Source organism: Brassica oleracea, chromosome C5, assembly GCF_000695525.1.
Source record: "Brassica oleracea var. oleracea cultivar TO1000 chromosome C5, BOL, whole genome shotgun sequence".
Classification (NCBI taxonomy): domain Eukaryota; kingdom Viridiplantae; phylum Streptophyta; class Magnoliopsida; order Brassicales; family Brassicaceae; genus Brassica; species Brassica oleracea.
The window spans coordinates 15,208,988-15,222,026 of record NC_027752.1 but is presented as its reverse complement, the minus strand read 5'-3'; the positions used below and the strand labels follow the sequence as shown (position 1 = coordinate 15,222,026).

The 13,039-nt window shown below is 36.3% G+C and overlaps 2 protein-coding genes across 2 annotated transcripts in view; one reads left to right on the top strand and one right to left on the bottom strand.

Annotated features, from left to right (window-relative positions):
* The first annotated feature begins 8,016 nt into the window (after nt 1-8,016).
* On the top strand, nt 8,017-10,968 carry LOC106295383 (probable methyltransferase PMT2). Its single transcript, XM_013731271.1, has 6 exons — nt 8,017-8,301; nt 8,653-9,304; nt 9,380-9,590; nt 9,660-10,344; nt 10,438-10,515; nt 10,589-10,968. The coding sequence occupies exons 2-6, from the start codon at nt 8,660-8,662 to the stop codon at nt 10,812-10,814; spliced, it is 1,845 nt and encodes a 614-aa protein (XP_013586725.1). The 5' UTR covers nt 8,017-8,301; nt 8,653-8,659; the 3' UTR covers nt 10,815-10,968.
* A 117-nt stretch (nt 10,969-11,085) lies between these two features.
* The window catches only part of LOC106344599 (origin of replication complex subunit 6-like), a 2,091-nt gene continuing 137 nt past the window's right edge, over nt 11,086-13,039 (bottom strand). Inside the window, exons 2-11 of the mRNA XM_013783949.1 lie at nt 12,962-13,033; nt 12,824-12,870; nt 12,642-12,746; nt 12,481-12,561; nt 12,255-12,366; nt 12,082-12,144; nt 11,903-11,990; nt 11,749-11,813; nt 11,542-11,638; nt 11,086-11,452 (exon numbers count right to left, since the gene is read on the bottom strand). Coding sequence (XP_013639403.1) covers nt 11,376-11,452; nt 11,542-11,638; nt 11,749-11,813; nt 11,903-11,990; nt 12,082-12,144; nt 12,255-12,366; nt 12,481-12,561; nt 12,642-12,746; nt 12,824-12,870; nt 12,962-13,033 — 807 coding nt within the window. The 3' untranslated portion in view covers nt 11,086-11,375. The remainder of the gene's footprint in view (nt 11,453-11,541; nt 11,639-11,748; nt 11,814-11,902; nt 11,991-12,081; nt 12,145-12,254; nt 12,367-12,480; nt 12,562-12,641; nt 12,747-12,823; nt 12,871-12,961; nt 13,034-13,039) is intronic.

Genomic DNA, 13,039 nt, shown 5'->3' with positions numbered 1-13,039 from the left:
AGGATTGTGCATTATTGAATCTAGATTTACATATTTAATTCTCAAACTTAGCTAAAAAGTCACTGGCTTCTACCCCACAACATTATGATACATTCAATAAAGTAAAAACACAATCATATATGTTGTAGCTGAATGGGATTCGATCGTCTCCCCAAACCTCCGAGACTCTGAGTGGGTTTGCATCTTTCCTAAATCGCTCATAATAATACTAACAAGCAGTCCTATATTAAATAGATGAACTATTGATGATAAGTATGTTTCTTGAAAGGGACTGAAGGGAGTGAGGTATGGGTGACCTAAACCGACTATTTTTGTTTTCCTAATCAATATTTTTATTAATTTGAAAATCCAGAGGTTTTGGTCTCATGAAAATTTGGGAGCATTCAACCGCCAATCTACAATAACTTGTCGATCGTGTACTAGAAAGAAGATAGAGTGGGTCTTACTCTAACCCAACTTGAAGACTATTTTTCACTAGAAATCAAACATCTATATTATAAAAAAAAAAGTACAACTAAAAAATGCATCTTAGTTTTACAACTTATTTACATTATAATTTCACTGAGTAATTATTAAACATATATTTAAATATGGTTTGTCTTTTCCTAATTTAATAAATCATTTTCTAAATTGAGCTTAAACTAAAACAACTACTTAATTATATTATAATGCCACTAAAAATTACATAATTCTAACATTTAGAATTTATTATCTTTTTATCAAATTAAACAACCATAAAACCTACCTTGAGGTAACGGGTTCAAATCATGTCTCCGTAACATTTTTCCAACAAATATAAGTTTGATTCTATCAACTAAACGAGTGGAGCCAACTCAATGCGAATATGAAGCACATGGATACATCTTTTTATCGAATAAATGATGATCCAATGGTTCTCACTCAATGAACTTTGTACTTTGAAGGTTTAATTGAATTATCGTGGCTTTCGTATGAATCTGAGGTTTCAATTAGTAAGTAGGATCTTAATAAGAAAATTCATATCAATACTAAAGAAGACACCTAAATTTAAAAAGAACCATTTATATAAGATATAATTAAAATATAAATATATTAGCTTACGTATATTTTCATATAAATAATAGCCGAATGTAAATGGATAAATGTTGAAGAGTATAAAATATATAGCACAAGATTTTAAATAGTATATAAAACAATTATCCGATACATTATCATAAAAAAATTATCCATAAAAAATAAAAATGCATTTGTGTGAATGCACGGGTCATGTTCTAAAAATATGGGTAAAACAATTGTTTACAAGAAAAAATAAAATTAATCAATATAAACTATAAATTATTTTGCTACAAATGTCATGTTAAACAATTATTTAATAGGGGTAAATTATAGAAATATATATTATTACTTATACAAATATATATGTATTTATAAAAAATAAAAATAAACACCAGCGCAGGTCAAAGTCTAGTAATTGATTAAGGTTCTCGATAAAGTAATGTTGAATTCTGAGAATGTCTATTAACTTATATTTCTTCAGTCTGTTAAATTCTTAAAGAATACCCAAAGAATAAGGATTCAAAAGTTTATGCAAACCTCATAATAATTTTCTAAATCAAATCAAAAATGACTCTTACAATTCAAAGGTTTGCTATATATACTAAAATGAAAAGTCATAACTCCTACAAGATTAGAATATAACCTTGTATCCAAAAGTTTTTATCCTAAACTCTTTAGTAATAAGAAACTTAATGTTTATCTTTTTTTTGGTCAAACTTAATGTTTATCTAAACAAAAGACTTTAATAATAGAAAAGGAAACTAGAAAACCAAAGCTCAAAAGGATAGCTAACAATGTATGCTACATCATAAGAAGTTACCAATAGCTCAGAACACCAAATCGTTAAAACGTTTGGAAAGTTGTAAAAAGGTCAGACACATTAGATGTTGAATGAAGTCCCGCAAATCTAAAATGTTAATAGAAAGCTTACTTGGATTATGTTCTTTTATTTTAAGTGGTATTTTGTAATGACTGTCCGCCTGTTGGCCCCATTATCCCATATGAACAACATATATGTTACGTGATACACCATCTATGTATACACATAACTACATAAGTATGCAAAATGGTGTCGTAAGTGCATTTTCCTCGAGAGTATATGTGATGCATCTGTCCACAAGGACCACAACCGCATGTTGACTTGATATGTCAATTCTTCCACGTTTGAAAATAATCTGATAAGAACACAAACCTTTATTGAACAAGAACACTGATTACAATCTCCAGAACCTAGGGTTTACTGAGAATCCCTATCTCTCTCAGACATCCACCACAAGATGCATAAAGATTCTGTTACAATCGATCATCTATTTATACTATCTGATATTCATGTAACTCGTCCGATCAGACTGATGCGGCATATTATTCTATGTGTGACCGTTTGTGAATTTTATAACTGAGAATTACTCGCATGTTTTGCTTGTCAGTAGTGAAAAGTGGAGATTATAAATAATGTTTACTCTCAGATGCACTAGAATTGAAAATGTGAAATGTTAAAATCTTAAAATATAATCTCACTTGGGGAACTCGGAATATCTCTCTTCGCTAAAAGAAGTTTTGGGGACATTTGTGGTCGATGGAGACGAGATCCACTGATAACCACTAAAAGCTGTCTAGAGTTGTTCTGACTTCACCATGGTGTGAACAGATGCTAGTTAGTAGTTGCCAAAGACGTCTTAGTGTTATATGTATAAGGAGACAATAAACATTAGGGCTGAACATATGACCCGATATCCGAATCCGAATCCGAACCCAACCCAAAAAACCCGAACCGAAATCCGAACCGAAGTAGCAAAATATCCGAACGACTATTGAATTAGGAGATATTGGATAACCGAACCCGAACGAGTAATATCCAAACCCGAACGGACATCCGAAGATAACCGAACATATGTATACTTTACCATTTATTTCTAGTTTATTTCTCTCATTTTATTCAAAATATTTATATAGATGTTGTATATGGTTCAAAATCATATAATATACACATAGTTGCGGACAAGATGATTTGCTATTCACTTAAAATGCATGTCAAACTTCTTGTCTCATACATTAACAAAAGTTGGATTCAAATTCTCAAAACAACAACTAAATTAGTGTTTTTCTATTTTCAAAATTTTGTTTTCAAACCTATTAATCGCTCAACTATTAAAAATTTAAAAAATAAGTTAAATTAATTGTAAATTTTAAGTATAAGAACCTTGAGTATATCCGAATTTTAAGTATAAGAACCTTGAGTATATCCGAACCCGATCCGAAATAACCGAACCCGAACTAAAACTATCTGAACCCAACCCGATATGTAAAAAATATCCGAACGGATATCTGAAGTAACCGAAAATCTGAAATACCCGATCCGAACCCGAACGGATATCCGAACGCCCATGGCTAATAAACATTGTTAACTGCATAGGACTTAATTCAGATGGTAGAAAATGAAGATAGACATCTGATTAAAATAAGAGTTGATTACACTCACATACACTTTTTCACTTTCTCTTACACCTAGAGACACTTCTTACATGTGACACATTTTGTTGTGGGCCAGCGACAGATTCTGGACAATTTTGCCCTTAATAGAAACGATAATTGTGGACAAGTGATGCGTGAATGCGTGATTTATGGACGGAGCATACGTGGATAGGTAATGTGTGGATGAGTGATGAATAATATGTGGACAGACAATGTTAATGTGTGGACAAACGATGTTAATGTGTGGGCATATGATGTTAATGTGTTTTATAGTAGATAACCCTCACCGAAAGAATTTTTTTTTTTGTCCATACCTAAGTTCTATGTTTTGATACGACAAATTGTGGACTGAATCAAAGCCAGTACATATGTTTTTGATACAATTGTTTGTCACTGCCAAAAACTTTAAGGGAAACCAATAATATATGGATATAAAACAAAAGTTGTAGACAAGGTTTTGTATACGTGAAAATTTATCCATAAATTTGTGTCCACATCTACAAACAAGTGTGATCAAATACGTGAAAGCTTGAGATCGTTATCACCAGGACTTCTGAATTGACTCAGGAAGAACGACTCGAGTTGGTGGAATCAATCATTGAGTTAAGCTGCTCCTCTCCAACAAACACATCACATCCTTTCCATCGACCTGGCTCGTTCCTCACTCACCACAACCAGACCCAAGTTTGAACCCAAAATCCATCTCGTTTCTCCTCAAATCATCGTCTTCATTATCTGCCGTCATTACCACTACGATTGAGTTCTGGTTCCAAATCGCTAAAAGTTTTATCTTTTGATCCAATGTGCTAGAGACTTTCCCCATGACCACATCCAATCCAACGCAACACAACTAGTTCTCGATCTCAGATAAGGTAACTCTACCAATGGATAAGACAGCTCTGATCCAGCTGTCTTATCGGATATCGAGAGCTAGTTGCGTTGGATTAGATGTTATCACATGGGAAGTCTCCAACAGATCGGTGTACAGCAGTTCGAAATATGAGACCTTTAGTGAGTTAGAACCGAAACTCGATCATGGTGGGGTGTCAGCGGTGCCGGTGATGGTGGGAATAACGGTGGAAATATGGTTATGTGGGTTTCTCCTTCCCGGAGACTATGGCGAAGAACAAATTTTTAAAGGTATCAACCAACGGCCTTCGTGTTAAAAATGTCCACGTCCACATTGGTCAAGAAAGTGGCTTAGACGGTCTAACCAACGATTAACACTATATATATATATATATATATATATATATATATATATATAATATATATAAAAATAGATCTTAAAAGATAGATAGTTTTATATATAATTTATTGTGACAATTATTTTTGTTTAATATATTTTAAAATTTGAGAAAAAGTAAATGAAATCATAAAGTGAAATGAAAAAAAAAATGTAGAATAAGAAGAGGAAATATATTAGTGTGATGCATAAGAAAGAAGGGAGAGGTGTCTCTTTAGTTTAGGGTCATATGAGTTATTTTCACAAGAGAAATAATATGAATGGTGACCAGGGAACAACGGCGAGAAATAATTCATTTCCTAAAGTTCCTAAAAAAAATCACTATTCATGAGGAATAATAATTTCCTCTCATTCTCTTTCATTCTTTTTTTTGTAAAGAATTAAAGAACAAAATTATTCCTTGTTAAATTTGATAAGGAACAACTTTTCCTTTTCATTCTTGTTATTTTATTTCCGTACATTCTTTTTTTATTTGTTTCTCTTATTTCTCGAATGATCACCAGTCAGACACAAAGTGTGTTTTGTGTTTCAAGTGTGAAGGATCTTGTAATATGTAATTAGAAAGTTGGAAAGTGTCGCTAAGCAAAATTCTTAAAATAATGTCACGTCTTAACGAGCACGCCGTGTGGATCTGTGGATGCGCCTTATGCTACGTCTCAGTATCGGCTGGCTGAGATGTTGTCTCAACAGTATTTGCATTCGTCATTCGGCTGTTATACTCATCAAACAACCGGTTGAGGACATTCATAACCGAATCATAAAGTGCCTTGGACTGTACTGTTTCTTTACCATAAAGCTTCTCAAAACACAGCACTGCAAACTTCATTTTTCTTCTAGGATCAAACACACTAGCTATGATCAAAAGTCTATTGATCTCTTCCAATCCTTCCCAATATTTATCAAACTTTCCCCTCATAGCAGTTGCTTTTTTCCTCATTTCCTCATCAGGACCGTTACTAAATTTTATCAAGTTCCTTTCTATCGTAACGATCTCATTATAACATTTAGGAGAGCTCACTGACTTAGATGCAGAGACGACTAGTGTTGAATCGTAAAAGATTTCTAGAAACTGCTCTAACCTGTCTATTGCATCCCAATCAGCTTTAAGTGGAGGGCCAATCCTTTTCCTTCCATCAGTTTTTTCTTGAAAGTAATCATTATAGAGCTTGTCTTCAGCTTCCATTCTGTCGAATGCTTTTCTGAACTTAAGAGCTCGAGATAGCATCATATATGTTGAGTTCCACCTTGTTAAACAATCCAAAGGTAGACTTCCTCTAGTCATCTTTCCTGACTCAACACGATGATGAAATGAGTCCAGCCTTGGTGTCGACGATCTTACATACTGAATCGCATTTCTTACCCCAGCAATACTGTTGACCACCTCACGCAAACCATCCTTGACGACCAGATTGATGATGTGCGCACAGCAACGCACATGCAAGAAGTCACCATTTAAAACCAGAGCTTCATTTCCTACTGCTGCAAATCCTTCCTTAAACCTTTCTAGTGCAGAAGTATTGGCTGTTGCGTTGTCAACTGTGATTGTGAAAACCTTATCTATCCCCCACTCCGCTAAACAATCGATAAGAACCTTTGAAATTGTCTCCCCTTTGTGATCAGCAACATTCTTAAATCCTATGATCAGCTTTCGCAACTCCCAGCTTGTATCAATGAAGTGAGCAGTGATGACCATGTAGCTAGATGATGTTGTTGGAGCCTTCCATATGTCAGTCGTGAGAGAGACCCTCTGCTTATTAGCATTAAGCAATTTCCTCATTCTTGCTTTCTTTTCCACAAACATTTCAACTATCTCTCGTGTAGCTGTTCGCCTAGAGTGAGGGGTGTAAATTTTGAGCCGGTCGCAGAAATGTTTAAACGCTAAACCCTCGATGAAAGCAAGAGGTAGCTCTCCCAGTACCAGCATCTCATTACACGCTTCCTTAAAAACGTCTATGGATATCTTAGCAACCTTTAACTCACCACCTTCTACATCGAGAACACCTTGGGTTTGATCTTCGGTTGGAGCTCTGCTTTGTTTACACGCCGTGTGGATCTGTGGATGCGCCTTATGCTACTAGCCTACTACTATGAAAAGAACCAGAGCCGTGCTTACAGTATTAGTAAAAAGGCATTGGCCTCAGGCCTCACATAATTTATCAAAATTTGGGGCCCCAAATCTCCAAAATTTCTCTTGGTTTTATAGTTCAAAAATAAATTTATTTATGTTTCTTATCTGATTTCAAAACGAAATATCAACAAGAAAATATGCTTTTCTTTCCTTCATTTTATATGTTTAATTTTGTCTATTCAAGTTTAAAGACCACATCTATCCTTTTTTATCAAATTTGTTTCCACACAACCTTCTTACACTCACATTTTATAATTATTTTGTCACATTTAGTGGTGTGAACATTGGTTAACATGATGTAGTTTCATTTTTATAAGATATATGAAAATATATATTTTTTAGTATTTTTATTAAATGAGTATTGTTTTTTTTTTTTAATTTGTTAAAGTAGTTGGAAATATATATATATATGATTCTGCACAAAAACTCACAAATCAAAATTCTTTAAACACTATCATTTTTATTTTAGACATTTTATTATTTTATATCATTTAAAATAATATCTACTATTATAAAAATATATAATTATATATATAAATATAGTTAAATTAAAATTTGCCTTAGGCCCCTAAAAAGGCCGGCACTGCACTGAAAAGAACCAACAGCAAAAATTACATGGGAGCCGTCGGATCCAAATACAAATCATCATGGGAGGTACGATCACAACGCGGTTTTGCAGACATAACATGCTTTTTTATAATTCACAGATGATAGGGTCCTATGTTCAGAGGTATGTTCTTCCCTACTCAGTACTAATTAAAACTTACCTTCATAATTCATGCAACTATGATGACTTATTTATTGAAACTTGAAAGTCACTCACTACTTGAAGCGTAACAAGTAATCTCTCTCAATTTGGCCGACAAAAATAAAAATATTTCTCGGTTATGCATTTAACTGTAAAAGAAATCATTTTTTGAGATTAACTCTAGATGGAAAAAGCTACATAAAATAAAAATAAAAGCATGGAAAGTAATAGTAAGCCCTTTTTTTTAAAAAGTATGAAAAACAATTATAATTAACTAAAGACAAAATCAACTTTTTCTTTGTTTAGATGTATTTTCTCAAATGTAATGGCTTTAATTATAAATTTCCGTCAATTTTAGGTTATACAAAAATATATGAGACGTCGATTAGATCTGCACAGTTCCCCCCTTCTCTCTATCTCTCTATATGGCTCAGTTTTAAAAAGGGCAAAATAGTTTTCTCCCTCACACACAAAGTCGCCAGCTTTATTTATCATCACCGCATCCCATGTTGAGGTCATTATGATGACGATTAACATCATAAACTAGGGTTCTCCACAATCTATCTTATTACACGTTTCATTCAATCCCTTTCTTCTCCATCAATCACCAATCACCATCCCCACCGATAACAACAGCTTCTGATTAGCCAATTCTATCTCCCAGATTCTGCTGTATGTTCTTATTTCTTCATTCCGACAAATCTACTTTTAGTTCCCGTCTCCTTATGTTTTTTGCCACATGGGGTGTTGTTACTTTTGTTTTTTTTTTCTCAATCTGTTCACATTCTCTTTGTATAATAAAATGTTTTCGTTAATCTTTGCGGATATTTGTTTAATAACGTCGTAAAGTATTGATCTTTTGCTTCTTCCTGAAGACATACCTTAGTATCATTGTCTTGATGTCAATCTGTTCTTATGTCTTGTTTGCTGATTCAAATCCAACAGATTCACACTTTTTCCCTCTTTGATCTGTTTTCTTATATCCTATGGAGCTGATCTGAGTTTTGTTCCATTCTTTTTTAGACCAATCATGGCGATAAAGTCGACTTCTGCTGACAACAAAACCAGAAGCTCTGTTCAGATCTTCATCGTCTTCAGCCTATGTTGCTTCTTCTACATCCTCGGAGCATGGCAACGAAGCGGCTTCGGCAAAGGAGACAGCATAGCCCTCCAGATGACAAACAGTGGAGCTGACTGCAACATCGTCCCAAGCCTAAACTTCGAGACACACCACGCAGGAGAGTCGAGCATCTCTGGTTCCTCAGCAAAGGTCAAAACTTTCGAGCCGTGCGATGCTCTTTACACTGATTACACTCCCTGCCAAGACCAGAGGCGTGCGATGACGTTCCCTAGAGACAGCATGATTTACCGCGAAAGGCATTGCGCTCCAGAGAGTGAGAAGCTTCGTTGCCTTGTCCCCGCGCCTAAGGGATACGTTACGCCTTTCTCTTGGCCTAAGAGTAGAGACTATGTGCCTTATGCCAATGCGCCGTATAAGGCCTTGACTGTTGAGAAGGCGATTCAGAATTGGATTCAGTACGAGGGTGAGGTTTTTAGGTTCCCTGGAGGTGGGACTCAGTTCCCTCAGGGGGCTGATAAGTATATTGATCAGCTTGCTTCTGTGATACCCATGGGGAATGGTACTGTTAGGACTGCTTTGGACACTGGTTGTGGGGTAATTAATCTCTCTTTATGTTTGGTTTGTCCTTGTCTGAGTTTGTGGTAGCTAAACTGAAGGCGTTTTGGTTAGGTTGCAAGCTGGGGAGCGTACCTATGGAGCAGGAATGTACGTGCAATGTCTTTTGCACCGAGAGATTCACACGAGGCTCAGGTTCAGTTTGCGCTAGAGAGAGGTGTTCCTGCTGTTATTGGTGTTCTTGGTACCATAAAGCTGCCGTATCCAACTAGGGCTTTCGACATGGCTCATTGCTCAAGATGTTTGATTCCATGGGGAGCAAATGGTGAGCACTAGTTTCTACTTCTTTAACAAACGATTCAGTTTCTTAATCTTGTGTTGGTGTTTTAAACAGATGGTATGTACTTGATGGAAGTTGACCGTGTGCTTAGACCTGGTGGGTACTGGATTCTATCTGGTCCTCCAATCAACTGGAAAATCAACTACAAGGCGTGGCAACGTCCCAAGGAGGAGCTTCAAGAGGAACAAAGAAAGATTGAGGAAGCTGCTAAGCTTCTTTGTTGGGAGAAGAAGTATGAACACGGAGAGATCGCCATTTGGCAGAAGAGAGTCAATGATGATGCATGCCGTTCAAGACAAGATGATCCTAGAGCCAACTTCTGCAAAACTGATGACACCGATGATGTCTGGTACAAGAAAATGGAGGCATGTATTACACCGTATCCGGAGACAAGTAGCTCAGATGAGGTAGCTGGAGGGGAACTTCAGGCTTTCCCTGACAGACTTAACGCAGTGCCTCCTAGGATCTCTAGCGGTTCCATCTCTGGTGTCACAGTCGATGCCTATGAAGACGATAACAGACAGTGGAAGAAACATGTGAAGGCCTACAAGAGAATCAACAGTCTACTTGACACAGGAAGGTACCGTAACATCATGGACATGAACGCAGGGTTTGGTGGATTTGCTGCTGCTATAGAATCACAAAAGCTTTGGGTTATGAATGTTGTCCCCACCATTGCTGAAAAGAATAGACTTGGAGTTGTATATGAACGAGGACTCATTGGAATCTATCATGACTGGTGAGTAAAAACAATATAACACCCTCTTCTTCTGACAACTTCTCAAAAAGCTCATTAGAGACTTTGTTGTGGTGTTTAATATGTGTGTTTCAGGTGTGAGGCTTTCTCTACATACCCAAGAACATATGACTTAATCCATGCCAACCACCTCTTCAGTCTGTACAAGAACAAGTAAGTGTGTCTCGCTTTTAACCAGACATTTGTCTATTAGATGTGTTTTTGAGACTGTAATGAATCGTTGTAGGTGCAATGCGGATGACATTCTTCTGGAGATGGATAGAATACTCCGTCCAGAAGGAGCAGTTATAATCCGAGACGATGTGGACACATTGATCAAGGTGAAGAGAATCATATCTGGAATGAGATGGGACTCGAAGCTGGTCGATCATGAGGATGGTCCTTTAGTTAATGAGAAGGTTTTGATTGCCGTGAAGCAGTACTGGGTCACCAACTCCACCTCGGCTCAGTGAAGTTTCTTTTATTTCTTGGTGTGACCTGACATTTTGATCAAATGGTAGAGAAGCTTTCTTTGTCCTCTTAGGGAATGTGAGAGAGCTACACTCTCATCTTTGTTACACTTTTCTAAGTATCTATTTAATTTATAGTTAAATTTTGTTTTCTTCTCTTAGCAAACTCAAATTTAGATAATCACCAAGTATAAGGCACCACCATTTGTATCGAGGATAAGTACTTGTATTTGATGGTTGTATAGAGCAGCGTGAGAGTAGATATGTTTGTATAAGAACTTATAATGCGTATACCGATGCATGAAGCATTGTCATGTGTCAAGGACTATCCTGACGGTTACACACTGGCTAGGTCCTATGTATAGCAAATAGGTTTCAGGAGACAACATGTTTTATTCAATTTGGTATGCATTTTTTTCTTGTATCATGTTCTTGTTTGCTTACAGAATATGCCAACTGTTAGCAGAATGGTATAGGAAAAACATTTCTTTCAAGGATTGTAATTACACATATATCAAGTGGTGAAAACAAGAAGAAGAAATAGAACAGGATCCGAGTCTTTGACTATGAATCAACTTGCAACTCTTGTGTCTCAGCCTTCTTTGTGAAATTGAGACTGGTCTGTATAACTTTCTTAGGTCCTGAAAAAGAACACACTAAACATAAGGAACAAAGATTAACATACAATGAATCAAATTCTTGCAAGTGATAAGGGAGTAGTATAAAGAACCTTTCTCTGGATTTTTCTTGATCGAATTAACAACGGTTGATTTCCAATCCTCGTACTTAGCCTCCTCCATCTTCTTGTGTCTTTTGTAGCACGAAGACTGCATAAGATCCAATTCAAATGTCGCGTGAGCAAATGGTCACAACAAGTAGGTAAACAAACTCAAAAGAGAGTGATTCTAGAAAAGATTGCTAGAGGAAACAAAAGTACCTCATCATCAGATGAATATCCACCGTCCTCTAGTTTCCTCTTTTCAGGTAACACATCAAGCAACTCTGAGGAGAATGTTGCACATAATCAAATTATTTTGCATCGTTGAAGTATATGTTCAGACTAGTAGAGGGAGTATAAATATCAAACATACCTCTGTTTCCTTTAACGTCTTTTGCATCTTTCTTCTCCTTGGAGACCCCAACACAGTCAAAGCAAAGGTCTGTCATGGATGTAGACACCTGTTTGAATAATCCATGTAGCTATATATCAGTACTTGAGCAATCAACTCGCACATAAAAAAAAGAAGAACAAAAACAATGTCACACTCACACAAGAGAATTCAGATTCTGAAGTTCCACAAACTTCAACCAACCTAAGCTTATCTACCTTAAGCTGCAACACAGAGAAACAAAGCTTGATATTCAGAAAGGTTAACCCAACAAAGATACTCTAAACATCCCTCAAAAAGGAAAGAAATCCAGACTAGTAGAAGAACTAATAACCTTCTGCTTTTTAGCACACAAATAGAAAGCAGCAGCGGTAAATACAGGTCTAGTGAAATCAGCATTCGCCCGTCTTGACGCTGGTAGCGACGCAAGAAACCTCTCTTTATACCTAGAGGTCAACCAAAAGCCGAAAAGAGTAAGCAAAACATGACCAGGAGTTTCTATGAGACATTTAATCAAACACATCCCATGCATATACCATAAAGGGGATAAAAAAACTTACAAAGATAGCATGTTGTGCACTGATTTAATGATCCTAACGCACCCAAACTGAATCGCAAGCTCTTTAACATTGAGCTTAATCCTGAAATGCACATTTTTTAAATAACTCAACCAACAGATTCATGTAATTGAAGTGGAGATCTAGTGGAAAAGGAAACCCACTTGACTCCGATAACGTTTTGGAGGCTATTGAATGATCTCGTGTATGCCTTTTCAGACATGCCACTCAACTTAATCGCTGCTTGTCTGTCGAAAATAACCTGCAACCTGTAATAGATTCGAAAGAAAAGTAAGATACCCACGATGGAGATTGAATAAGCATATGATTTCAATTGCGACATTACCTAGACGCTGCCATTTCAAGACAGATCACAGCTTTACAGATCTCACCCTGCGAATCCGATTACATATATAGTTAAGACGGAAGGCAATTAAACATCAAAAGGTGATTGAGTTTTGGATTCGGGATCGAAATGTCTTACAACGCCGATGACGGATGAATCGAACTGGGCATCACAGAGACGTCGAATCTCGGCAGCTTTTCGGACCACAAGCTTGTT

Excerpts from the sequence above, each read along its gene's own strand:
- LOC106295383 (XM_013731271.1), top strand. The coding sequence starts at position 8,660 with ATGGCGATAAAGTCGACTTCTGCTGACAACAAAACCAGAAGCTCTGTT. Across the intron at positions 9,305-9,379 it reads CTTTGGACACTGGTTGTGGG|GTTGCAAGCTGGGGAGCGTA; the intron begins GTAATTAATCTC and ends CGTTTTGGTTAG. Across the intron at positions 10,516-10,588 it reads TTCAGTCTGTACAAGAACAA|GTGCAATGCGGATGACATTC; the intron begins GTAAGTGTGTCT and ends GAATCGTTGTAG.